The sequence below is a fragment of the Necator americanus genome, chromosome X (genome assembly GCF_031761385.1).
Source record: "Necator americanus strain Aroian chromosome X, whole genome shotgun sequence".
Taxonomy (NCBI): domain Eukaryota; kingdom Metazoa; phylum Nematoda; class Chromadorea; order Rhabditida; family Ancylostomatidae; genus Necator; species Necator americanus.
Genome location: NC_087376.1, coordinates 17313934 through 17340734, shown reverse-complemented (window position 1 = coordinate 17340734; position 26801 = coordinate 17313934). Strand labels below are relative to the sequence as shown.

The 26801-nt window shown below is 44.0% G+C and overlaps 7 protein-coding genes across 9 annotated transcripts; 3 read left to right on the top strand and 4 right to left on the bottom strand.

Moving 5' to 3' along the window:
* Nucleotides 1–9036: 9036 nt before the first annotated feature.
* Nucleotides 9037–9282, top strand: RB195_023758 (uncharacterized protein; the record flags this gene model as incomplete). The annotated part of the gene is made up of 1 exon (XM_013441660.2): nucleotides 9037–9282. One exon carries the CDS (start codon nucleotides 9037–9039, stop codon nucleotides 9280–9282), a length of 246 nt encoding a protein of 81 aa, XP_013297114.2.
* A 216-nt stretch (nucleotides 9283–9498) lies between these two features.
* RB195_023757 (uncharacterized protein) lies at nucleotides 9499–10047 on the top strand (the record flags this gene model as incomplete). The annotated part of the gene is made up of 2 exons (XM_064211294.1): nucleotides 9499–9598; nucleotides 9704–10047. The coding sequence occupies 2 exons, from the start codon at nucleotides 9499–9501 to the stop codon at nucleotides 10045–10047; spliced, it is 444 nt and encodes a 147-aa protein (XP_064067175.1).
* Nucleotides 10048–13929: 3882 nt separating this feature from the next.
* RB195_023756 (uncharacterized protein) lies at nucleotides 13930–15814 on the bottom strand (the record flags this gene model as incomplete). 2 transcript variants are annotated; one of them, XM_064211293.1, is made up of 4 exons in its annotated part: nucleotides 13930–14000; nucleotides 14281–15220; nucleotides 15310–15525; nucleotides 15584–15814. In XM_064211293.1, the coding sequence occupies 4 exons, from the start codon at nucleotides 15812–15814 to the stop codon at nucleotides 13930–13932; spliced, it is 1458 nt and encodes a 485-aa protein (XP_064067173.1). The 2 variants fall into 2 exon arrangements, with proteins under 2 accessions (XP_064067173.1, XP_064067174.1); XM_064211292.1 differs by lacking the exons at nucleotides 13930–14000; nucleotides 15310–15525; nucleotides 15584–15814 and having other exon boundaries at nucleotides 14264–15172.
* Nucleotides 15815–15856: 42 nt separating this feature from the next.
* Nucleotides 15857–16864, bottom strand: RB195_023755 (uncharacterized protein; the record flags this gene model as incomplete). Its single annotated transcript, XM_064211291.1, has 1 exon — nucleotides 15857–16864. One exon carries the CDS (start codon nucleotides 16862–16864, stop codon nucleotides 15857–15859), a length of 1008 nt encoding a protein of 335 aa, XP_064067172.1.
* Nucleotides 15857–17341, bottom strand: RB195_023754 (uncharacterized protein; the record flags this gene model as incomplete). The annotated part of the gene is made up of 2 exons (XM_064211290.1): nucleotides 15857–16974; nucleotides 17194–17341. The coding sequence occupies 2 exons, from the start codon at nucleotides 17339–17341 to the stop codon at nucleotides 15857–15859; spliced, it is 1266 nt and encodes a 421-aa protein (XP_064067171.1).
* RB195_023753 (uncharacterized protein) lies at nucleotides 17024–18438 on the bottom strand (the record flags this gene model as incomplete). Its single annotated transcript, XM_064211289.1, has 2 exons — nucleotides 17024–17487; nucleotides 18372–18438. 2 exons carry the CDS (start codon nucleotides 18436–18438, stop codon nucleotides 17024–17026), a joined length of 531 nt encoding a protein of 176 aa, XP_064067170.1.
* RB195_023752 (uncharacterized protein) lies at nucleotides 17708–26310 on the top strand (the record flags this gene model as incomplete). 2 transcript variants are annotated; one of them, XM_064211288.1, is made up of 6 exons in its annotated part: nucleotides 23926–24042; nucleotides 24184–24207; nucleotides 24270–24335; nucleotides 24395–24487; nucleotides 24534–24646; nucleotides 25665–26310. In XM_064211288.1, 6 exons carry the CDS (start codon nucleotides 23926–23928, stop codon nucleotides 26308–26310), a joined length of 1059 nt encoding a protein of 352 aa, XP_064067169.1. The 2 variants fall into 2 exon arrangements, with proteins under 2 accessions (XP_064067168.1, XP_064067169.1); XM_064211287.1 differs by lacking the exons at nucleotides 23926–24042; nucleotides 24184–24207 and adding an exon at nucleotides 17708–17758.
* Nucleotides 26311–26801: the final 491 nt, after the last annotated feature.

The window sequence follows — 26801 nt, the reverse complement described above, 5'->3', positions numbered from 1 at the left end:
GCAAGTATCCGGAAGTTTGCTTTTCCGCTTATTTTGAAATAATGAGATGCGACATCATAGTGCTCAACGAAGACGATCGGTGTTGGAAAAGGATAATGTAAGGGATGTGTTGCCCGTGAAATACGCACAGCAAGGGTCAAGCATGCAGTTGGGAAAAAATCATCTTGAAAACGATCCCCCATAGAAACGATCCCATCATCTCATTCTTTCTAATATAACCGCTCTTATAGCAATCAAAGATTAGCCACAAGATAGGATTTCAAAAATTAGAAAATAGAACTTAAAAAAAAACAAATTTGCCCTTGATAAATTAATTAAAATAAAATAATGTAATATAGCTGGACAAATCCGTTGTCGGGGACTTCAACGCAATACTAGGAAAGACTGTTGTCCGCTGTTCGCCTCCGGCCATCTAAGTAATCATGATGTGTAATAACGCGGTGTGTGTCACAAGATTTCAAAAAGGGGGTACGACAGGTCCCACGGCGTCGGATGGGTGCGCCGACGCCAGATAGCTATAAAATGGGGTGCAACGGGTCCGGTGCGCAATAACTTCGTGTCCATGTCACAAAGGTGAATGAGACGTTGCAACTGTTTCATACCCGTGGCCACTGCCAATGTTGCGTTTCACCTCTATGATACCTCCTCGTGTCTATTTCCTTGCACGTTTACCTTAGATTGGTAACATGCTTTCTTCAGAAAGTGGAAACACGAATGCAAACGGCTCCTTAAATAACATTATAAATAATGCCAGCCTAAACGTCCGGCTAAAGCCAGACTTCAGGCTTCTTTTTTTAAAGAAATAATAGTAGTGACATTTTTTGTAAAATTAAAATTGCTTTTCCCCATAAAAGCTCTCTTCAATTTTTTTTACCCGAAAATTTAAGCATAGATGAAAGATTTTCCCTAAACGCTCACTTCTATATTTGGAGAACAATCAATCTTGATTTTACATATATGTTTCTCTCAAACCTCCACAATTTGGAAACATCATTCGAAGTACGAGTTTCCTCCGTTCTCAGCTATTAGCAAAGAATGATGTGCTAACATGAAGACGTGGATATCACTATCGTACTGATAAAAATAACGTTCTACGTCAGATCGTGTAAATTGCTAGCTACTATGTATTGTATTCAAGCAGCCGTTCGCACGTGTGTTTCCTCTTTTTGAAGAAAGGATGTTAGTGTCAGTGAGAAGTGCCGCGCGACATAGATATGCAAAGGAACCAATTCCACCGCGTTGTGGCTCCCGCGCACCAATCCGACGCAGTGGAACCTATCTCTTTTCACTCTATAGTTTCCTGTCATCGGCGCACCATTCCGACCTCATAAGACCCGTCCCACCCCATTTTACAGCTATCTGGCTCCCGGGCACGAATTCGACGCCGCATGACCCGTCTCACCCAATTTTACCACGTTGGAGCTCCGGCGCACCAAACCGACGCCATAGTATTCGTCTCCCTCTCTTTTTGGGATTTCTTGACTGAGACACACACACACATACACACACGTGACAGAATTCGCCCGTTATTATACAGCATGATAGTTTGCAAATTTGGAAATATGCATTTACACAAAAGTTTATTTACCCTCAGTAACATATGAGAGAAACTAACTTGCCTTATCAAAGCCAATATCGACTGCCACACGACTTTGGACACTGTTTAAAAGGTAGAGTGCTCGCCTATCAGGTGCATAGCGGTGGTTCTACGCCTCACCGGTGCAAAGTTTTGCATTATTGTGGAGTATTTTCGTGACAGACAGACAAACACACACACATACACACGGACTAAGCGCATTATTATATAGCATGATAATAGGTAAAGAAATGGAAAGCAAAGCCTTTTAATTGCACGTGGCTGAACAAAAATTTTGATCCTCCTAAGAATTTAACTTGCTGTCATAACCATCAAATCTAAGCATTACAAAATTATGTAACATTGTTTTATTTTTAAGAAATGGAACTAACCAGAGGTAACTTCGCATTTAGTACTAAGAGGAGATCGAGGCCGTCGAAGACAAACTTCATTTCTTTCGTAGTCCGAATATTGCTTCGGCACTCCATTACAACCAATAAAATACAATAAAATGTATTACGTTCTCTATGGAAAAACCCGCTGATGCAGCACGTCGCTAGGATTCGATGGCGCAACGTGATGCGTCGCAGTCATTATCGCGCGTGTCAGGGATCAGATCAGGTCAGACAGAAGTCTACTTTTGCAGTTAATCTACAGGCGCAATTAGGGATAAAATTAGAACAGAGTAAGATCCACGAGTTTCTGGATATCGACGCCCAAAGTGAATTTTATGAAATAAAGCTGGCTGCGATTTATAGAGATTTCTTCTATATTTCTACAAAGTTTGGTGCTTCTATCTTTCCTAGTTTTTTTTTTTTGAAACCTAGTTCTGGAAATTTCTAAATTTTGCCCAAAATTTTCGAGTTTTTCTCCCTAGCTCTTGAGAGGACCATAACACCCACAGAGACCAAAATTTGCAGTTAAGGGTATTACTTGAAGCTCCATCAGAATATGACGTCGAATTTTTCAAGCGCGGTACCGTCATCTGGCAACGGGAAAAAGTGCGAAATCTCAGATTTCCGGCAGAGCGTTAAAATCTGTATGACTTCAAACAAAGTTCAATAACTCAGCTCGTGGTTTATAAAGAAGAATTCAGTTTGAAGTTTGTTGCAAAGGAAGACCTTTTTACTTATTAATACATGATATTTTGTGTGCTGGTCTACTAAGAGAGAAGGGGCAGATTTAGTCTAGATATTGCCTTCAGGAGATCCAGAAATCAAATGAACTATTTTTCTTCAAAGCCCTCTCGACCACCTATTTTCCATCCATCCTTTTCCAGCTTTTCATCACTTCTCTTGCTTCCGGTTGGATTGCAAATCTGAGATCACCATACATCGCAGTATTTCTCAAAATTTTCACTAGAACATTCTAGTGGATGTGTCTGATTTTCCAAACAAAAAAAAAAAACTAGTAGCTTGTGAATTATATCCTAGACGGTGACACAGCGTATGATCAGTGGCAGATAGGCAGAGTAAGCAATCTATATAGTAATGACGGTGAATCTCCACAGGGAACACTTCACCGCTAATTGCTCAGCCAAGGCATGATCGGAGACATGTTTGAAAATCTACGGGAGGCTTGTATTTACTACCAAAGTGTTTGGAAATAAAATAGCCGAGGCTTCACTGAGCGAATGAAGAAAAACGAAAATATCGATAGATCGATGACACAAATATTTTTGCCCAGTGTTTATTATCTCGTAATCATCATATGCGCAAACTCCAGTTGGCAAAGTCTCATTGAGCCCAGCAAGAGGGCGCATAAAAACAGCTAAATCAAGAGTCTTCTTCTTCAAAATGTTCACAATACTCCTAATTGGTTTATGCTACGACTCCAGTTGGCAACTTTCTACTGTATACAGACCGGATCCAAGCGAAAATTGATAAATCGACATAATCGACAAACAGATCAACTGCGAAAACTGCAGTCCGAATAGAGCCGCCATAGCCCCACCTCGGTGGCAACCAATATGCGCTGTTTCAAGCGCAGATGCTTATGCAACTGCACCAGGCTTCAGGAAAGTTTTGACCCACTATGTTATAAAGGATAAAGTGGATAAAGTGTGTGGCGTTAATCAATCCACTTGGGATGCGCCTTCACGTCCACTTCAATTCAGAATCGTTTGAGGTTTCGAACGTGTAACTGGCCTATACAATGACTTGTGGTGGCTAGGCGACGTGTCAAGTCAGTGTTTTTGTCCTCCCAGACAAGTCTGGTAGCAATTTGTCGACCCCGGAGGGATGGAAGGCTTCTTGAGCACTAGGGCGGATTCGAACCTCCGATCGATCGCGTAGGAAGCGGAACCTCCAGCCGCTACACCACACTCATCCCTATTATTCTATATGTAATCATATAAGCTACACTGCACGAGTGACAATTGCCAACCAGGTATATACATAGATCTTCACAAAGTAATTGGTAGCTGCGCTTTTGGCGAACCTGTAGTTGTGTCAGAAATAGCTTTTTCTGTTGCAAGTTGTTCCACCTTCGCCACCATAGATGCGATAGTCGGAGCCGATGCTCCAACCCCCTTCGCTTTTGGACGGTTGGCTAAGGGCTCCACATGACGTGAGTTGCACTCCATAAGCAAGACCTCATTACCCTCATGTGCAATAAGCGTGCTTTGGTCGTTTATTCTAAATGTTTGGTACGACCGTACGAAATTCAACAATGAAGTGCTTAGGGAGTAAGTATTTGCGCACCATAGTCCAATAACTTTGAGATGGTCGCCCCCATTGATCCTCCACATATTGTTTAAGAACCACTACATGAACCAAGGAAAAAAAGAAAAAGGTGGAAATGAGTAAGTAGAGTCAAGGGTACGTTAGAGTTTTCCCAAAGGAAGGAGAAGGTGTCGTATTTAAAGAGAAGAAAAGGCTGAAGAGAGGGATGACGAGGGAGAAAGTAGAAAACAGGAGAAGAGATTGAAAAAGAAGAATAGATCAATGTTGAATACAAATACATGGAATAATCAATAATACAAGCATATTAAGAGGTATTAGGGCAGAAGCCATTCAATATAGAATGTGTTTTCTTTTACAGTGGCATACTATTCTCTTAAAAAAACTCAACACACAACACATGTACCACAAGGGGGACGTCCGCACCTCCATGAGTTCAGTTCTCCGCCGGATCAACAGAAGAAAAACCTTGTTCAGCAGTTGCTAACAATGTAATTCATATAAATATACGAACTTTGTAGAAAAAAATCTTGTTCTAGAAAATATTAAACCACCGTTTTTCGGCTTTCTAGTTGTTTCGAACCGAGATGGACAATTCGAAAATTTCGCGTATGTCTTTGAATTTTCCTATCTACACTTCGAGAGAGCCAAACAAAGGAGAACTTCTGCTAAGGTAGTTTGGGCGTGGCCACTGTCGCGTTAAGATAGAACTGTGCGCGGAGGCGCAAAAACGTCTACAGAACACAGATAAGTTGTTCTTAAGTGACAAACAGCTCTCCCACTTGAAAAGCAGAGAAGTCAATCAGCAGGATATTAGTAGAAGTGAATAGCTGACTCGATCGGGCACTAAAATACGAATAGCTAGGGTTATACCTGCTGCGGGTGGCGGGTATAGCGCCGCCGATAGATTTCCCCTGTCTGCATAATCGATCGGAGGTTCGAATCGGCCCTAATGGCCACCAAGCCTATCATCCCTTCGAGTTGGTGAATTAGTACCAGATTTGTCTGGGAGGATAAAAACAGCTGCTTGACACATCGGTTATCCCCACCATTCACTATACAGGCTAGTTACACGTTCGTAAACCTCAAACCCCTCAAACCTCAAGGCGGATTTATTAACAGGATACTAGACACTTTATCCTTTTATCCTTCATATCTGCTGCAAACCAGTTCCTTTCTGAGTATATTACAGGCGAGGATTTTCTCTGATAGAATTTCCATCTCCTAATTCGTAGTTCGTCCTATACTTTCCACAATTTAGAAAAATGAGGAAAATGCAAACTGTCACATAAAATCTAAAAAAGAATAGGAGGAGCCGAAAAAAAATGTGATTCAGTCGTCTTGTGAAGAAACCTTCAGCAAAACAGTTTGAAAACAGAGCTTTAAGAAATACGTACGTAGTATGTCTCAAGGCTCTCATGAAGTTGCGTACGATCTTCCAAACATCACCTTGATCTCTTAACTGGTCGAGCGGCGCCAGTAATCCTTCCATTTGTCCCGATCGCATGCCAAAGTCGCCCAATGGTTTCTCCTTTCGCGTGGGACACGAAGAGCATCAAATTTTCCCTTCAAGGACTTTGTGAAGAAGTCTGATCATCGGGTCGGCGGTCTCACTGTAGTGCGCTTAAACGCAACACCCCACGAATCTGAGGTGGTGCAGATTTCAGGTGGAGTATTCGTATACGGGATGGGAGACTATGGAGAGGGGGGTGATTCCGTCCATTTCTTCCTAATTGCCGTAAAAAACGGCCTGGAAGATGCTGCGCTGCAAAATGCTGGCGCGCTCCAGTCCAACTCCTTGTAGAAAATAGTGCGCCAAAATGCCTAAAGCCGTATCTTCCGGGCCGTTTTTTACGCAAATTCGTGGAGTGATGTCTTTAATATCGCGTGGAACCCACTTGCTCATTGCTCTGACCCAACGGTTGTCGTTGAAGTGCGTCACGTGTCCCGCTCACCTTATTCTGCTGTACTTGGCAAATGTGGCAGTGTCTTTGATCCTCGATCGCTGACGTAGGAAAGAACTTCGAATCCCGTCCCTCACTTGCGTGAAGCGGGATACTCCTAGCATCACTCTTTCGACTTAGCGATCAAAGACGCTCACCGCATTTTCTTCCTGCTTGCGAAGTGCCTGGGTTTCTGAAGCATAGGTCAAAGCAGGACGTACTGCGGTGTTGAAGAGATGAGCACGGAGCCGGATGTTCCTAGTCTTCAACACTGCAATCTCGACGCTCTTACACGCTCCCCAAACCGCTTGTTTCCTCCCGCCCAGTTCGGGGGTCAGATCGTTCTTCGGATAGCCGATCAGACAGAGAAAATACACCACAAAATAACCAAACAAATAGTAATGAACTCAGGCATGATATTGATTCTGAGGATTTGGTGCTGTACCAAAGAAGGGTTGTTGCTGAACAATCGAGACAGGAATAGCAATCAGCGGCGGCTTTTATTCTGCCTTCAAAATTAGAATGACCGGATCTCTATCTGATCAGTTATGCCCTGGATCATAGCACTAGGAAATGGAAAAGAAAGGAAATCAGTCTGCTCATGAATTTTGTTTCTCCACCGTTTCGGTTCAATTTCCTTTCTTATCACAAACGAGGATTACCAGCAATAATCTCGAATCTAATCTTGACAGTTCATGCGTCACCATCCTTTGAGATTTCCCCTGTTTTTCGTCACAGGTGAGTATGGTAAAGCATATAGTTTTAGCATCCAGATCTGGAAAAGAAGAAATTTAAAACTCAGCTTAATCTAGGAATGAAAAAAGGTGGATATAAGGGCGACTCAGGAGAAATTCCACCCTTATTTACTCATCTCCTAACACGAAAAAAACCAATCCTATTCCCCATGTCGGGAGCTTTTCCGCCAATTCAATACTGACGGTTTTTCGAATGTTCAAATGAATTGTCCCAAATTCTACCGCCACAATCACAGATCATTGAGGCTCGATACAGTACTGGGGAAAATATCGTCGTATCATGAAAATGAAGTATTGTGGAAATCTGATGTAAAACTTAGAGTGCGGTGTGTATATTACTAATACGGAAGTGGACCCGCTCAATTTTCCCTAACGGTCTTGAAAAACCGTTTGTTCCAACGAATTACGTAAACGCGTACGCAACGGTGGAGGTACGCTCCACCGTTGCGTACGCGCCGCGTCCATGAGCGAGCGGTCGAAAATCAAGTCTCTTCATTAGCCTACCCAGGTAAAACCAATGAATAGGAAGTTGAGGATACTGGAGCGTTTACAAGAGTACGCGCTCTAATGTACCTCGTAGGAATAAACGCAATTCCCATTTTTCAGGACGATTAAGAGGAATTGAGCGCGATCACCTTCGTTTCCATAATCTACAACCCAAACTGTACGTTCTCGCTTGGATTTCCGTACTCCGTCCATTTCGCTGCTTTTAAAAGTCTGCACGACTACGTGATTGACATGAGAAACAAGCTTTGTCTGCGAATTATGTTACACGGTTGTACAGTATTAGAGTGAAACGACAATCATCTTCAGATACGGCACGCTTATTCCTATTACGTTCAAAAAAGGCGGAAAGAGCTCCAGTACAATCTGTATTACGTTCCGACTTCCTCTGACTAGATCTACTTGCATCAAAATTTACCGAAAAAGCATCCAGCCTGAAATAAAAACAGTCAACGACTAGACATTCTGACTAGAAAAGGACATTCTGCGCGGTCTGGTTGCTTTGATTTAAAAATAAGAGGACAAAGTGTCTACTGAACAATCCGCCGAGTACCGCCAAATGGACTGATTAATGATTGCTGTGTGCATGCTTCAAACCTTGAAACATTTTCGAAAGCAAATAACTCCTGATCAACTCGATCGGGTAATTGTTTTGAATTTCCCAATCCCGTGCACCAGATGCAACCTATCATGCATGTAATCCGCTTCAAAACATCTTGGTTAAGATCAAGGCATACAAGATAGGATATAGGATGTATACGATTCGCGGATCTCTCTAACTAGAGAGATCACAGCTGATTAATCCCGACACTACGTGCCGCGTCAGACACATGACCATAGATGCGATAGTCGGAGCCGGTACTCTTATCCCCTTCGCTTTTGGACGGCTGGCGAAAGGACCTCCTTCACTAGACCTGCACCCCATGAGCTAAACCCCCTTCACCTGAGGAGGGTCTGGCTTAAACCTATAGCACCTATGCACATGACTAAATGCGGACGAAAATCGACCTTGTGTTTGTCGTGAGACGTAGGTGGATTCAGGGAGTGGAGTTCCCGTTTTCGCTGTGCCAGGATTGATTCATAATACTCATGCATCAGCACGTCGGCAAGAGCCAAAAGCCTCCAATCAAGTGAGTGGGAGGTGCGAGGGAGCGGTTTGGAGTTGCCTCTAAAAAAAATCTCCATCTGTCCACTATGGGAGGACGTTCTCCCAAAACTCATGGGGCTAGAGACCGCCAACCTGCCCATAGGTTTTAAAATTATATCCAAATAATAAGGAAGAGTCCCCTGATTCCGGAGGAGAGCTTGTAGATTGGTACTTGTAGCTACAGGACGGGGTCGCAGGAGTTATCTAAGCTACCAAAACGAAGAAGGATTAGGATGACAACTAACAAACTTACAACGCACGTACTCCTGTATCGGAAGCGACCATCGAAGATTTGATGATGCATGCAAAGAAGATTAACTACGACGTCATCTGAATGAGAAGGGAACGCCATGTATGACACTGGAAAGAACTGTTCCTAGGAACGACAGTAAAAGGAAATAGCAGAGTTTGTGTCCTCGTCACCAAGAGTATGGCAATGAACATCGACTCTTTCAAACAACTAACAACCCGAATCGGACATTTACTGATGCGAAGATGTGGTTCAATGTCAACTTTAATTACCTTCGTCGTTTACGCTCCAAAATCAAGATACGACAAAGAAAAAGTCGAGGCTTTCTATATGGACCTGGAGAAGTTCTACGGAAAAGATTATAACTTCTACAAGGTCACAGTTGGCGATTTCAACGCTAAAATTGCCCCCAAAAAGAACACCTGACCAACTTCACGTCGGAACCCACGTGCTTATCATGCCGATTAAGACCATCCACGCAAACTCGCAATTCCAGAAGTCTTCCTCTTTAGTGGACGTGGGGGGGGGATCAAAGTGGGCCCAAGAAGAACGCCGGAGAAACCCCTCTTGGGACCCACGGCCTACAATGGAATGACCAGGGGGAGAAGCTCTCCGAGTTCATCATGACGACTAAGACCATCCATGGGAACTCGCAATTCCAGAAGCCTTCATCTCTACGCTGGACGTGAGAGTCACCCGATGGAGGACACCATAATGAAACTAACATCATCGTCGGTGAATGGTTTTGCCTGACGGATGTCGCTGTTGTGTCAATGTTCCATACGGGATTGGACTATCGCCTTCTTCAAGGAAGATGTTCTTCTACACAGAGTTTTCGGCTTTTGAGAACATACCGCCGTGGACAACATCGAATACGAATACGACCGGCTTGTAGACCATCTTCACATTTGTACTATTGAAGCAAAGACTTTCAAAAACACCAAGAGACGCCTGTCTCCGAGAACTCTAGAGTTAATACGTCAACGTGGAGATATACGAGCCACAGACAACCACGAACTCACTTCCCATCTCACGAAACAACACAGAGAAGCGACAAAAGAAGACCTCGGAGAGAGAAGATCGGCAGCACTGGCTGAAGCAGCAGACGCGGCAGGAGTATTCGCTACACCCATCGCAGCTTCAGCAGTCGTAAAACAAAAACGAGTGCTCTCCGAAGGCTGGAGGCTTTAGACAACCAAGGCGTCGCTGTTCTGTACATAAAGATACTTCATGAGTTGTATAGCAACCTCACGACCAAAATGTCCTCATTCTACATAATCGACTGAAGAGCGGACTTTGATCGCGTGATACAATCCCGCCCAAAACATTCACTGCGCGGAACGGATGGGCTTCTGATGCCCTACTCACGCTCAATGGAACGAATATATCCGAATGCTCCAGCTATCTATACCTAGTACGGGAGATTAATATGATGAACGACCTGACCTGCGAGTTGAGCAGGAGGAAAAGAGCGACGTAAAGGGAATATAAGAGCAACGATGATGTAGTAAGGAGGACTAAGAAAATCCGGCTCTGTGCTCACCTATTCAATACCACCGAACTTCCTGCTTCGATCTACGCTTCAGAAACGTGGGCAACGTTTGTGATTGGGACACATGCAAGTATTACTGCTGCCTGCTTGAGCAAATCGATGAACAGCGATACAGCTGATGGTATGTACGTGTGGCGTACACGCGAGAGGCCAGCGAAGCCCGCCGCTCGTGCTGACATTAAATAATCTATCAGTACAGCTACGAAGTTTTCTGTGCAAGAAAAGAAAGAATTAACATAATGTTAAGTTATATGATCTTGAAAAACAAGGATTGTTTCGCCCATTCAGATACATTGATACTGTTAACAAAGGAAAAACGCGAAAGTGTAGAGTCTAAGGTAGGATATCGACTACGATTTCTACTTTGCATGACTTATAAAGGTACGTATGTACGCAACTGCTTATCTAGTTGGGAAGGGCAAGTTAGCACTCTATACATACATGAAAATGAACGAAAGGAAACGAAGAACTATCGTCACCATAAAACAACCACAGAAAGTCTAATGTCCGGCTTTAGCTACAGAAAGTCCGGTTTTAGCCGGACATCACACTTTCTGTGGTTTCCCCTTCGCTTACCATCAGTGATCAATGAAAATCAATAGCGGCGTTTCCTTCAAAATTAAAATTGTGCTTGATGACAGCGCTCCCCTACTTTTTAAAAAATAAATTTAGGCCAAAATTTTCAGTTTTCCTTCTATTCGCGTCATTTCTACATTTGAAGAGCATTCGAACTTCAGACACTCCTTCGATACCAACATTGTATAGACACGAATTGAAAACATTTCTCGAGGTATGAGTTTCCCTCCTGTTTTCCCCCAACAGTTATCACAGAATGTTTTAACGTGAAATGACGTGAACAACATTATCGCACTGATAAAGATAACGCTCCACATCAGATCATGTAAACTGTTCGCTATTATTTAAGCAGCCGTTCGAATAAGTGTTTCCACTTTTTGAAGAAACCATGCTATCAAACTGAGGCAGACCTGCAAAGAAATAAGTAAGCGGAGGACTCATAGAGGAGAAACGCACCACGGGCAGTGGCCCGGGCATGAAACAGTTGTAACAGCACCCACATTTCGACACATACACACAAAGTTATTGCACATCAATCCGACGCCGCGGGAACCCATTTTACGCTGTCTGACGCCGGGGCACCAATCCGACGCCGTGGGAGCCGTCGGAACCCATTTTTCGAATTTCGTGACACACACGCAGACTAAGCTCGTTATTATATACCATGGTAATATATATATACATATATATATATATATAATATATATATATATATGTATATCATACAAAGCGAACACTACAGAAAGCCCTACTACAGAAGGGCTTTGGTCGGACTTCAGACTTTCTGTAGTGTTCGCTTTGCTCGCCTTCAACGTCTTCTTCTTCTTTTTAGACATTTACGTGGAAGATTTCATGGCTTTCTTTCTAAACGCATCAGTTCTAGATCCAGAGAGCATTCAAACTTCAACTTCAAACACTCCTTTCTCTACCAATATTATGTAGAAGCAAATTGAAAGCATTACTCAGTGTGCGTTTTCCTTTTGTTTTGCCCCCACCAGTTATCACAAAATGACATTTGAGTTTAACAAAAATCACGTGGACGAAGTCATCGTATTGATAAAGATAACGTCCCACGTTATCTTTATCCGTTCCATTCGCATGCGTGTTTCGACTTTCTGAAGAAAGAATAAGCCCAACCTCCGGTTAAAGCCGGACATCAGATTTTTCTGTAGTGTTCACGTCGCTCTCCTTTCCTGAGAATGAAAATATTAGTAGTTGTGGCATTTACTGTGAAATTAGATGTGTTTTTCTAACAACGCTTTCTTCCTCTTTTTTATTATAAATAATAAAGATTTCATAGTTTTCCCTCTAAATACGTCAGTTCTACATCTGCAGAATATTCAAGCTTCGGCTTCAAATACTCCTTCGATACCTACGTAAAAGTCATAAAGTCACTGGCATATCAATCCACTTGGGATGCGCCAACGCGTTTTACTGCAATTCGTAATCGCTGAGGTTTTGGAACGCGTGTTTGCCTAAACAGCGACTTACGGGGAGCCAGGTGATAATCAAACCAGTGTTTTTATTCTTCCAGACAGGTCTGGTACCAATTTATCGACCCAGGGTTAATGAAGGTCTTGGTTGGCACTAGGGCTAGATTTCAACCATTGACCGTGTGGCTACAACGGACCTCTAACTAACTGCGCAACACCTGCTCTGATACGTATACAATACAGGCACAATTTGAAGTCCCAAGGCGTCGAATTTTTACGCCGCACCCAGAAAGCTATGAAATGGGGAGCGACGGGTCTCACCGCTCCGGAATGGAGCGCCCTGGTGCAGCAGTATTGCGCAATTACTTTGTGTGCATGTAGCAAACGGTAAACCGTTTCATAGCCGTGGCCACTGCCCGTGTTGGATTTCACCTCTGTGATACCTCCTCGTGTCTATTTCCTTTCACGTTTGTCTCAGATTGGCAACATGCTGTCTTCATAAAATGGAAACACCAATACAAACAGATGCTTGTAGTAGCCAACAGTTCACATGATCTGACTTGGAACGTTATCTTTCCTACCTTGATGATGTTCACTTCACGTCATTTCATTTTAGCACATCATTCTGTGGTAACTGTTGTGGAAAACACGAGGAGATCCCATATTTTGAGTGACATTCGAATTGTGTTTACATTATATTGGTATCGAAGGAGTGTTTGAATGTTCTCTAAATGTAGAACTTGCGCGTTTACATGCATTACGTACAGGCACATGTGTGCATATTAACTATGCCCTCTATGTTTCGCTTTACGAAATAGCTACTCAACATAAAACTGAGTCCAGATTTCTAATAACCGTAACTTATTTTCAACGCTCTCACTGGCAGAACACGAGCAAAATTAAACGACACTGTTGCACAACTTGCAGTGAGCTGCTCAGATAGAACAGTACAACGAGGGAAATGTGAAAAAAGGACCGACCTCAAGTGAAGTTACGAACAGGCAATCCTAGTTGAGGTGTGAGAATATATCAGAGACCTCGGATCTGATAAACTAAAAGCATGGGAAACGCAATCAGCACTTCGCCAAACAAATTTTTGAAAACGAAGAAAAGGACAAATGTGTACAGGTGTTTCCTGCGGCTCACAGTAGCAGCGTTGCCTGCAAGTTCATCCTTGTAGGACCAAGTCGAAGAAAAAACCTGCGCAATATGTACTCGGCGGACCGTAACCCGCTGAAGTTAAGCGTCACATATATTGGTCTGTGTGGAGCACACAAATTGCAACGAAATGCCAAAATAGTATTTCTTGATTTTAACTTCAATGTATTTTCTATTTTCCAGTATCTGCCAGGTCAGTTTTCTTTTCTGTTATTTCTTTGGTTTATGGGTTCAATTTATTGTATCTCAAATTCTAGTGCTGTGCGTTTGCGTACAGAATTGTATTATGTGGATTTTTTCCCCACAATTACATTTTGTCATCTAATGCATGCAATTGCGTGAGATGTTACAACTTCATGATTTTTCTTCTTCACGTTTCCTTTGACATCTTTTGCACTTTTGCTCTTCTTCTTCTTTCCGTTTCCCTAGACATTGCTTGCTAGACCTTCGGCCATCTTTTCTTGCCGCATGTACATGATCATGCGAACCGTTGGATGCCGTCGAAGGGAATTTTGATGTAATGTATCGTCCCCACCTGATAGCTCCCTCAAAAGGACCGTATCACGATTTTGACGTGGTGCGGAACTCACAACGAAGCCGTAGAGCCTGGGTAGTAGATTGCGGAACTCAGCGTACTTCTGCTCATTTTTTCTTAATCGTCATAAAAAAAAATGTTGTGGGGGCCGCTTTATTTCCTATGATCACCTTGATCACCTTGACTCCCGTTGATCTTCAAACTGGTCGAGCGGGCGCCAGTAATTCTTCCATTTGCCCCGCTCGCGTGCCAGAGTAGTCCAGTGGTTCCTCCTTTCGCGTGGGACACGAAGAGCATCACACTTTTTTTGAAGGACTTCGTGAAGAAATCTGACCATCGTGTTGGCGGTCTTCCTGTAGTGCGCTTAATATCGCGGGGAACCCAGTCGCTCACGGCTCTGGTCCAACGGTTGTCATTAAAGCGCATCACGTGTCCGACCCACCTTATTTTACTTTCCTTGGCAAACGCGGCGGCGTCTCTAATCTTCGATCGCTGATGTAGGAGAGAACTTCGAATCCCGTCCCTCACTTGCTCGAAACGGGATACTCTTAGCATCACTCTCTCAATTGCGCGTTCAATGACGCCCACCGCATTTTCTTCCTGCTTGCGAAATGCCCAGGTTTGCGAAGCATAGGTCAAAGCAGGAAGTACGGTGGTGTTGAAGAGGTGAGCACGGAGCCAGGTGATCCTGGTCTTCTTCACTACATCCTCGATGCTTTTATACGCTCCCCAAGCCGCTCGTCTCCTCCTGCCCAGCTCGGGGGTCAGGTCGTTCATCATGTTCAGTTCCCGACCCAGATAAACGTAGCTGGTGCATTCGGATATGTTCGTTCCGTTGAGCGTGAATGGGGCATCCGAGACCCATCCGCTCCGCATGAACATTGTTTTTTGTAGGTTCAGCTGAAGACCCATGCATCCACATTTTTCGTCGAATTCGGTCAGCATTCGTTCCGCTTGGCTGATGCTAGGTGTTATCAGTACGATGTCATCAGCAAAGCGCAAATGGTGTAGCTGCCGACCATCAACTTTCACTCCCATGTCGTCCCATTCCAACTTTCGCATTGCGTTCTCGACGGTGGCTGTGAATATTTTGGGTGAAATTGTATCACCCTGTCGGACCCCCTCTTCACGTCAATGATGATGTTCTTGTAGAATAGCGAAATTCCGGTCGTGAAGTCACTGTACAACTCTGGAAGTACCTTTATGTACTGAGTAGGGACACCTTGGTTGTCCAAGACTTCCACGACCGCTTCCGTCTCAACTGAGTCGAAGGCCTTCTTCAAGTCGATAAAGGTGAGAGAGAGCGGCATCTTGTACTCTCGTGATACCTCGATGAGTTTCGAAACAGTGTGAATGTGGTCAATCGTGCTGAATCCTTTTCGAAACCCTGCTTGCTCGCATGGCTGTCCTTCGTCCTGGACTTTTTCAATCCTATTAAGGATCACTCTTGTAAAGAGCTTGTAGATGACGGACAATAGGCAGATTGGACGATAGTTGCCGAGGTCGATCCGCCGAGGGATGTGGATCTCCCTTTTTATACAACAACACGGTCTTGCTGGTCTTCCACTGTTTAGGAACCTTGCATTCCGACAGATAACGTGTAAAGAGCCTCGCCAGGGTGTTGATGAGTACTGGCGGAAGGCTCTTCAGGTGTTCTGGTCTTATTCTGTCGAGACCGGGTGCCGTACGATTACTTACCGACATAATAGCATGTCGTATTTCGGACGGGAGAACCTCTGGAATGACTTATCCATCTTCCCTCAGGTGGTGAGGAGGCAAGTGGACATGGCTGTCGAAGAGATCAGAGTAGAATTCGTAGGTGATTTTCTCCATCCCTCTTCTCGATACAATGGTTGTTCCCTTCGGGTTCCGGAGAGCAGTCATCCTTGTCTTGCGACTGGCGAAGTCTTGACGGGCACAGCGGATGCTTTTCCCCGCCTCTGCAGCTTCAGCCAGTACTTCTGCTCTTCTCTCTTTAAGGTCTTCCTTTATCGCCTCTCTGCAAAGCTTTGCGAGCTCGGACGTGAGTTCTTGGTTCCCTGCGGCTCGTGCTGCTCCACGCTGGCGTATCAGCTTAAGAGTTTCAAGAGACAGGCGTCTCTTGGTGGTTTTAAAGCTCTCAGCCTTCTTCGCGCAGTCGTGAAGGTGTTCAATAAGCCGGTCATATTCCTCGTCGATGTTGTCCATTGCGGAATCTTCCCAAAAGCCGGCTAGCGTAGCGAAGAGATCCCAGTTGATGATAGTCCTGGAATTTCTCTCTCTGAACTTGGCGGCTTTCTCCACTCTCCTTGTGAAAGAAAATCTTCCTCGGAGGAGGCGATGGTTCGATCCCGTATAGAACTTTGGTACAACAGCGACATCCGTCAGGCAGAACCTTTTATTGACGATGATGTGGTCTATTTCATTACGGTACCCTCCACTGGGTGACTCCCACGTCCAGCGTAGACATGAGGGCTTCTGGAATTGCGAGTTCCCATGGATGGTCTTAGTCGTCATGATGAACTCGGAGAGCCTCTCCCCTTGGTCGTTCCATTGTAGGCCGTGGGTCCCGATGTGAAGTTCCTCCGGCGTTCTTCTTGGGCCAACTTTGGCGTTGAAATCGCCAATTATGACCTTGTAGAAGGCATGATCTTCTCGGTAGAACTTCTCCAGGTCCATGCAGAAAGCTTCGACTTCTTCTTCTTCTTCGTAGCTTGATGTTGGAACGTAAGCGACGAAGATAGTCAAAGCTGGTGTTGGACCACATCTTCTCATCCGCAGACGTCCGATTCGGGTCGTAAGTTGTTCGAAAGAGTCGATGTTCTTTGCCGTTCTCGTGTTGACGAGGACGCCAACTCCACCAACACCTCTGCTGTCGCATGTTCCTAAGAACAGTTCTTCTCCAGTTTCATATACGGTGTTGAGAGGGTGACGTCATCTCGTCTCGGTCAGTCCGATGACGTCGTACTTGATCTTCTTCGTCTGCATCATCAGATCTTCGATGGCTGCTTCCGATGCAAGCGTACGTGCGTTATAAGTACAGATCGCCATCCTAGTCCTTTTCCGTTTCGGTAGCCTATATGACTCCTGCAACCCCGTCCTACCTGGCGCTACTGTACCAGGCTTTCCTCCGGAATCAGGAGACTCTTTTCTATTATTGTGTTTTGCATGAAATTCAGAACCCATGAGCAGGTTGCAAGCCTCTAGTCCCATGAGTTTCTGGGAGAACTTCCGTTCTCCCGGAGTGGACATGTGGAGCTTATTTGTTGGAGGCGACTCCAAACCGCCTCCCTTGCACCTCCCAGTCACTTGATTGCAGGCTTTTGGCCGGACCGACGTGCGGGATACAAGGATGTCATGAGTCAGTCCTGGCTCAGCAGAAGCAGGGAGTCCATCCCCTGAATCCACCCGCGTCTCTGGACAAGCACAAGGGCGCTTTTGGTCCGCGATTAGCCCCCTATCAGCCACCTGGGGACGCGCCACGTAGCCTCGCGACTAACCGGCTGTGATCCCTCTAGTGAGGGAGATCCGTGGTATTTCCTATGAGATGCTTAAAAAGGCACCTCTATGCCCACGTTTCGGTTCCCTTCAGCTGCCTATCTATTGCTTCTATTTAAAATGGCTGCTAAGAAGACATCGCTTATCATCGACTGCTCGTTTTTGAGCGCTGTGAGTGCACAAAAGAGACGCGTCGCTACTGAAATCGAAATGAAATAAAAAAAGTATGGAAGACGCCGTTTTTAATACAATTAGGGAGAAGTGGGGCGGGTGTAGCGCAGTCGGTTAGAGGTTCCGCTGTCTGCACGATCGATCATAGATTCGAATCTGCCCTAGTGCTTACCAACCCTTTCATCCCTCTGGGGTCGAAAAATTGGTATCAGACTTGTTTGTTAGGATAGGAACAGTGACTTGACACATCGGATAGCCCCAGCATTCACTGTACAGGCTAGTTACACGTTCGTAAACCTCAAAGGATTCTGAATTGAAGTGAACGTGGTGGCGCATCCTAAGCTGATTGATTGACGCCAGACACTTTATCCTTTATCTTTTTAGGGAAAAATGAGGTGAGGAACACCGGGTTCCGCAGTCTGCTGCCCGAACTCCACGCTTTTGTTGGGGGTTCCGCACCGTGTCAAAATCGTTATCCACTGCCTTTAAGGCGCTCTCGGCTTAATGAGGCTCAAATATTGTGGGCTTTGGATTTTACAACAGCTACAAGTACAATACTTGTTCTAGTAATGTATATAAACAAACAGATGTGTCCACGCAAACGCTTGCTAACCCCTCAATACAACGGTATATACTTCATAATTAGCGGTGTTAAGCGAAGCCTCCTCCATACCCGGCATCTGAAAGAACAACACACACACGCAAGGGTCACGCAAGCCTAAAAGCAAGGCATTATCTGAGGATGTTCCTAACTAAGTTAGTCGAAATACTTTCTCTGCTCTGTATTTCCATTCTACATTATGGATGCTACTCGCAAGTTAGTTTTTCCGTAACATTATTTTGTTCCTCCTTCTGTATACAAGTGATATTGCCCTGACCATAATATTGGCATGAATGAATGCCCAGTTTGCAGTGTAAATAAAGGTGAAGAACTTCAAAGGGATCTTTTCAATGCCCATATTCCATATTGAATATTCTAAGCAACGAATTGCGGAATTCAAAGCTCAGAAAAGGAGTAGGAGAGTTCCTGCCTCTAGAAAGCCAATTCATAACTGCGAATTCTGTGAGGCAGTATTCAACAGTGTGAGTGGACGTTTTCCACGAAGAACTACCAAACATATGGACGAATATTTACTAACTGTCCTATGTCCCTTCTGCAGAGAAAATGATTAGGTGATGCTGATGCGACAACATTTTTGTTAATGAATCGTTGTGATTCTACTAATCCCATATGTTTAGAACCACCGTGAGCTTGCAGAGCATGTTTATCAACAGCACAGCTAGGACTCGATCAAGACCAAAGAGACGAGTTCGTGGTGGAGACCACCCGAATCCAAAATTTGCAGGACCATCAGATTCGAGTACTATGACAACTTGCACATAGAATATTGTATTTCTTAAGTGATTTTCAAAGAGCTGAAAGAGAGGCGTAAGAGGAAACGGTGTAAGAAGTCATTTCATAACAAGGACGAATATCACTTGGTCACTTATCTCCGCTGTCACTGCTCGATCCATTGACCAGCTTCGCTACCTATAGAACGAGAAACTGTGACGCACTGCACAACATATATAAATGTATCTGTGTTGCATTCTTAACACCAACAATCAGTGACTCTTCAAATTAAAGGCGACACCCCATGAATCTGGGGTGGAGCGGGTTTCAGGTGGGTTATGCCTATACGTCGTATATTATGGGTAGGAGGGTGATTCCGTCCATTTCCTCCTAATTGCCGTTAAAAACGGCATCGAAGATGCGGCGCGTGTAGAAGGCTGGCGCGCTCCAATCGAACTCGTTGTAGGAAATAACGCCCGGGAGCGCTTGAAGCCGCATCTTCCGGGGCGTTTTTTCACGACAATTGGGAAGAGATGGACGGAGTTACCCTCCTCCCCATAATCTGCGACCTCATATAGGCATAACCCACCTGAAACCGGCACCACCCCAGATTCGTGGGGTGATGCCTTTAATCCTGGCGAAACCATAACGCATAACGTAAATAACGCCAAATACATAGTATTTAGAAGATATCGACAAAACTGAGATTGAGAAATTTTGCCTCAAAGTGTCCGATGTAGCAAGGAGGACTCCGCAATCCAGAGCGCTTCTCCGTGAAAGTGATGCTTACGTCTTACGTGGAAAATTTATGGCACGTAACACAGAATTGCATCATTCTGTTCCCACATAGCGACAGCAGAACTTTTCTTTGACCTACTGCATTTCCGAGGAAGCAAACAGTGCTCGAGCGCGATTTACTCGGACAAGTAGCGTTAGAAACTTACGATATGTTAAAATACTGTTTTCTGAGCTTGATTTCCACATCCTTTCTATTTTTCAGCATCTGCGAGGTCAATTTTCTTTTCTGTTATTTCGTTGGGTTATGTCTTATTTTGGATTCTGATCTTAGCCGACTGAATAACTTCAGATCTTCTGATCTAAAGTCATTGGGAAATATTTGCCCAGTTGCAATACATGCAAAAAAAAAATACCAGGGATTGCCAAGCGAAGCACTGAAGATGTCACATTAACGACAGATGATGTGGTAATAATCAAATGCTCTGCAAATGTTAGATACGACTATATTGGAACATTTGTACATTTAAACATCAAACAAAAAATGTACGTCTTTTTACGGACGTGTATTCTACAATGGCTGTACACCTTGAAGCATCTGAGAATTTTTAAGCTGGTTCATTCCTAAGCAGCTTCATTTGTTTCATATTTCGACGGAGTCCCCCAAAACTCATCCGAACTGAGTACAGAACAAACTTCAAACTGGAAGCCAAAGTAGCTGAAAATTTGTTTTCGGAGAATGATGGAAACTGTGGTTCTGTGATGTGCTGCAGTACCTCAGAGGGTCTAAAAGGGGTTTTCAAACCACCTGCTTTATCATGGATAAGAGCCGGTCGGCTGGTCGGCTCACTGAAAAGGTGCGTTCAAGGAGGAATTAGGTGTGAAAAAGCGTCATTTGAAATGAGTACAGTAAAGTCAAGAATTGAAGCGATAATTAACACTCGCCCTTTGACAAAAGTAATTGTCACATATCTTGATGAAACACCAATGAAAGCTATTGATTTTCTGCAAGAAATATGGAGTACGTAATTCCAGACACGCAGCTAACCTTGCTTTGGATGGCTGCATAAGCACACTAAACGTTAATATTTTTGAAAACGATCGCTACAGTATATTTGGAAGCCATAAAACAAGCATAGAGGATAAAGTTTCTGGCGTTAATCAATCGCTTGGGATGCGCCCTCAAGTTCACTTCAATTTGAATCGTTTGAGGTTTACGAACGTGTAACTGGCCTATACAATGACTTGCGGTGGCTAGCTGATGTGTCAAGTCAGTGTTTTTATCCTTCCAGACAAGTCTGGTACCAATTTAAGGACCCCAGAGGGATGAAAGGCTTGGTGAGCACTAGGGCGGATTCGAACCTCCGATCGATCGCGCAGGAAGCGGAACCTCTAACCGCTATACCACACGCGCCCCGAAAACAAGGAATAGCTCACATTTTTAGTATATAATGGGAGAGTTTTACTAAAACAACCATGGCATCTACCAAATACACGCAGATTGGAGAAGTCGTACCCATTGATTTTTATCCTATATTATATTTTATCGTATTCATTGATTGAGCAAGAGTTGCTTTCGCGTGGTGATAGGATGTATGACAAAGTACTGGGAGCAATATCGAGTGCAGATGGTCTGATGAGGCAGAAATCGGCGAAATTCGTTGCACTAAGGAAAAGAATTATTCAGAGACTACTCAACAAGTACTTGTTGGAAGCACGTAGTTCAAAGACTCTTTTCCAGGAAAAGACTGAACTTCTGAGCAGGAGATACAGCAGCAAGAAAGAGGAGATTCAGCAGAATTATCTGCTTGCAGAATTCGTCTTACTAATCAGTCGAAAGTGCATGACTTATAGAATACAAGAAAATTTGAAGGAATTCCCGAGGTGAATACCACTTCTTTATGTCGACCGATATCCAGACATCTGTTGATGACTATGTTAGCGTTGTCCACCTCGAATTCTGTGACAGCCCATGAGAACAACTCGGTAAAATGCAATGACATCAATGAAATTGAATTGTTAATGTAATACCAGTAATACCAGGAGCCTATATATATATATATATATATATATATATATATATATATATATATATATATATATATATATATATATATATATATATATATATATATATATATGATTCCTGCTCGTGGTGGCCCTGCTTCAAATAAATGCAATCAGGCGTTCGAGTGTGTGCATTGGGAACGTACGAGCTACATAATCTGCACGGTTATATGGCAAAAGCTTCCCATACATTGCAGGAAAGTGCTGTGGTCCAGCGCCATGCCAGAGCCCATACCCTGAATGGTCGAATGCCTGAGGAAACATAGATTCTTTGGCAACAAACATCCGTCTCGTTACATTGAATTGCCGGTCGCTGTCAAGTGAACTCCAACAAGCCGCCCTATCCAGACTTCTGCGATATCTGCATGCACCGTTGGCTGCATTGCAGGAAACGCGTATCAGTCAGTTCCGTCATCAGCTTTGAAAGCAACACGGGGAGCGGTAAAGAGGGTCCCGGCAGATTCTGCGCGAATGCCTCCGAGACATTGCGTGTCTAGTGGATATCCCACTGGATACGCTAACATACCTCGATGAGGTCACGCTTCAGTCGCATATGGTTCGCTAGCGTCGTAGAGTGGTAAAAGAGGGAGACACGGGTCCATCGGCATCGGATACAAAAGAGTCGGACAGAATTAGGAGGAATGAGAAAACATCGTCGGATCTGAACGTAGCTGCCAAGGGATTTTTCGGAGATGTCGGATCTTCCCAGCAAGTAACACATTGTGAGAGTCAGGTTCGTACGTAGCGCAGCATGGAGGGCAACCATGATAGCGTTGATAGGTTTACATAATGATTGAATGGCTGCTGGAATAAGGAGAGCACCGTGGAATGCATGGAGCTGTCTACGGCTAATAACTGAGCAGACAGTCGGTTAGACGTGACTGTGCCGACACTGCTGGCGATGTTTCGGGTATTGCGGCTGCACGTAATCTGAATGGCGTAACCTTGGTCGGTTTTTATCCGTAGAGCAATCGACAAGAGTACAACTGCGATCGCTCTATGACAGGGCGAATTCCTTGGAGTCTCTAATCCATACCTGGTTCATTTTGATACCAGAAAATTTCGTTACCAAGACATATTGACAACCCTCCTTGTGGTCCGGTGACCAGATAACCACCGACCCATCAGGTAGAGTACACGTTCCTTCCTTATAGTTGCATTCCGATATGTCATCTACCGCCGAGTGCCGATATGTTATTTACCGCCGTCTCCGTTACGGGGGTGCACCGTAGTGGCGTATCAGTAATACGAAGTTACGCGAAGCGTATCATCGAGGCAAGAACCAAACGGCGCGGATGGGAATGTAAAGCTAAAGTATGCGGTCGAAGTCCAGATGCCGGATTGCTTTTGTAAGTCTCCGTGCGTACAGCGCTTATGCTGCTCCATCTGTTTACATTCCCCAACGAAAACAGCTAAATAAGTTTTGGGATGCTCTTCGCGCCGACCTCCGAAAAAAATTCGCTGAGCATGCTACCGTGTGGCGTATGATCTTGCAAAGGAAAGCAGGCGTCGAGTACCTTTTTGTATTGGGACGGAATATTTGTGACACTGTCTCCAGCGGGGTCCTCTGGGTGAGTATCAGCCCAGAACCCTTGTAGGAGGGTGCGTACCGATAGGTACCCGCAGCCGATTATCTGCAGCCGGATAAGTGCCTGCAGAAGAGGCTGTCTGTAGGCCAGAGCAGGCATAACTTGGGCTACCTGTGATCATTAAACCACGCCCATCCATCACCACATCGCTGAGGTCATAAGCAATGCTTGTATTGCAATTACGAGATAGAGTTTCCTTCTACGAAGGTTCAAAGAACAAAAAGGCAACAACGTAGCAACGTAGAAAGTGGAAGAAAACGTAGAAAATGAAACTGCTGAAAATGAAGCAAAAACGTGGAAAATTTGTACAATAACAAAACAACATCAGAAAACATAAATGAAGCCGACTATGTTTCAAAATAAAAGTTAAAAAAAGAGAAAAAAAAGCGTATAAAAAAGAAAAGCAAGTGTTTACTGTTTATTTAAGAGAGCAAAAAGGTGCAATGAGATCCGTGACCTCCACTGACCTCATGAAAAGTGTCAGTCAGCAGTTAAAGTATCCCACGGGTTGCGTTCTTCAAGAAGGTGTTATTCAATGCTCCCAAACAGTGTCAGTAAAGGTGAGAAGAAGCCATCAGCAATTTAACACATCATTTTAACATCGCTTCGTATAAATACAAAAAGTGACTTTAACATCGTCTTTTACACCCCAGTATGTCGTCTTCTTTTGACAACTATCTCTCCAACTCCATCTTTACCAGCAATATCAGATAGCATTGAATAAGGTAGTTATTTCTGTAAGCACTGTTACAAAATATACATCAATTTTGTATCAACTTTTTCTTAGGCAGCACCTACACTTCAGAATCGTCCAGATGAACTATACTCGTTAATCATGCAACAACCCGCACAGGTAACAAGTACTTCCATTTCAAGTATTGAAGTGCACTGCAAGTACCATTAAATTTATAGGTCGTCTTTCCTGTTGCTGCGCCCTGTTATGGCAATCCATCGCAGCAAGGTTCAAGTGCTGTGGGAACACACACATTTCGAGGGGAAAAATGCGTAAGTAAACGGGGAGTTCACCCCGTTCTTGTTTATCATATCCCAGGATCCTCGAGGTCGTATGTATTCCAACATCACAAAAAAACAGCGCGAGAAGACACTTTTATCTACCGCTGCTCTGGATGTAAACAACAAAAGGGAAAATTCACATCGACACAAGTATGCGCAGTTTCACCTTAGATTTAGGCAAACTATTTCAAACTATCTCCAACGCTTGCGAGGCATGTTTCGCACCTCATTAGACGATGAGAGTCGCTGATGAAGGATGTGATGGGCGGGGCATAAGGCAAACGCAGCGCAGTGCTGTGCTGACTGCTGCGCAGTGCAATTAACGATCGCCGTTGCCACTCGTTTTCCCTAATGATCGGCTGTCGCAGCGGCTGCGGGTAACTAACGACCCCCCCCCCCCCTTGCCCCCTTGTAGGACTGTAGAAGAAAGAAAAGGTTCGTTGGTTTTTTCTTATGATACCTCCAAATAGTGGTCGGGATTGCAATGCAGAGCACAAAGAAGTAAAAATTTTACGTCGGGTAAAGACGACGAGGTGGACTTCTGACCCGGCTACGGTTCAAAAGCGGATTGCACCAGTTCTTCATTGTGCTGTACAAGAGCGGTTATATGGGCCTGTGAATGTTCGAGCTGGGACTGACGTTCTTGAAGCGAGAGCAAGAGTTGCGCTATGCGTGCCTGAGCGTCAGTAAGAGAGAAATCGGGCCAAGTAGATGGGGCGGAGAAAATGTCATAGGATAAAAGGTCAGGTTGGGCCGGTTGTACTGTTGCTCGATGGAATCTACGATTGGCGTTGATTTTAGTCGTACCTGTATATTGGTTAAGCCGTCCAATATTGTCAATCGGTGACGAACACTCCCGGCTGAAATGGTGAATTCCACCACATTTGTAACATCGTTGCAAGGTCTTTGTCTGGCGTTGTAGTCGTGGAAGGGAGGTGATCCGATCTCGGATAAAGAGCAAATGAAATGATATTGAATGAAATGAATTTATGCCAGAAGCAAGAGCCACAGAAGCAGCAAATCAAGCTGATAAATTTGCAAGGAAGTTGGGAATAAAACTACACAGAAACCAACGAATAGTAACGCATTTTGAAGATGCAAATAATTGATCGCCACAAACGGGAAGTGCCAGAACGGCAACAGATCAAAGTAGCGACAAGACTTTCAGCCCAGATGACGCATTATGGCTGTCAGAGGATCATTCTGATACTAGCAGAGATGCGATCGAAGAAGAGTTTATATGTAGAACTCTCAAACCAAGAACTCAAATGAAACTTCCTAGATTTTGGGGAGATGAAGAAGAATTTCCAAAGTTCTGGGCAGTCTATGAATCACTGGTACATCAGAATAAAGTACTCAGTACAGTTGAGAAAATACTTCTTTTCAAAGATAGTCTCCGAGGAAGAACAGAAATGTCCATTAAAGCGATAGAACTAATTCCTGAAAATTATAAATGGATAGTTGAAACTATAAAGAAAGAATATGGTAAGAAACCTATAAATAGAGCAAAGATAGCGCAGAAACTAATCGATCTTCCATCTGCAAAGAATAATGCTGAGAATTGCCCATATATTTTCGATAAAATAAGGATGTTGGTTAACCAAATAGTATCGGCGGGCCAGGATATACCCAATACAGAGGATGCTATGTGGACAGGAAGAATACTAGAGAAGTTTCCGTACAATATCGTGAAAAATGTCCTTATATCTATCCAAGAAATGGAAGATGTGAAAGTAGAAAACGTAATGGAGCAACTCGAAAAAGAGATCAACGCTAAAAAAAATTGTCGAATCAAGATTAAAAGGTCGTTTTAAAACCGAAAACACAAATATAAAGGAATCAAACTCTGCATAGGTCAGAGACAAGAAAAAATGATAGAGAGTGCATTTTCTGCGACAGCTCTGAGCATTCTGCGCATAAATGCAGAACCGTAACAGATATATAACAAAGAGGAACGTTGTGATTAACTTCAATCGCTGTTGGAAATGTTTCAGCGACCAGCACAAAAGTAATCAGTGTAGGACAGAAAGCGTATAAAGCTTTCCAAGAATGCTCCTGTTGATGAGTTTTCAACAGCATCGAGGTGTACTGCTCTTGTTGTTAGGCACGTGTATAAGCACGCGTACATTTTTTCTTGGGTTTTCGAAGTGAATGGCCCCATGAAGTCACACCCAGTGTTTTGGAACGGTTTTGAGACCAGGACTCGATCTATTGGAAGTGGTGGCATTATTGGAGCCCCAAGGGGGAGTCCTTAGTACTTTTTGCATGTTGTACATTTGCCCAAATCCTTTTTGAAGGCGCAGGC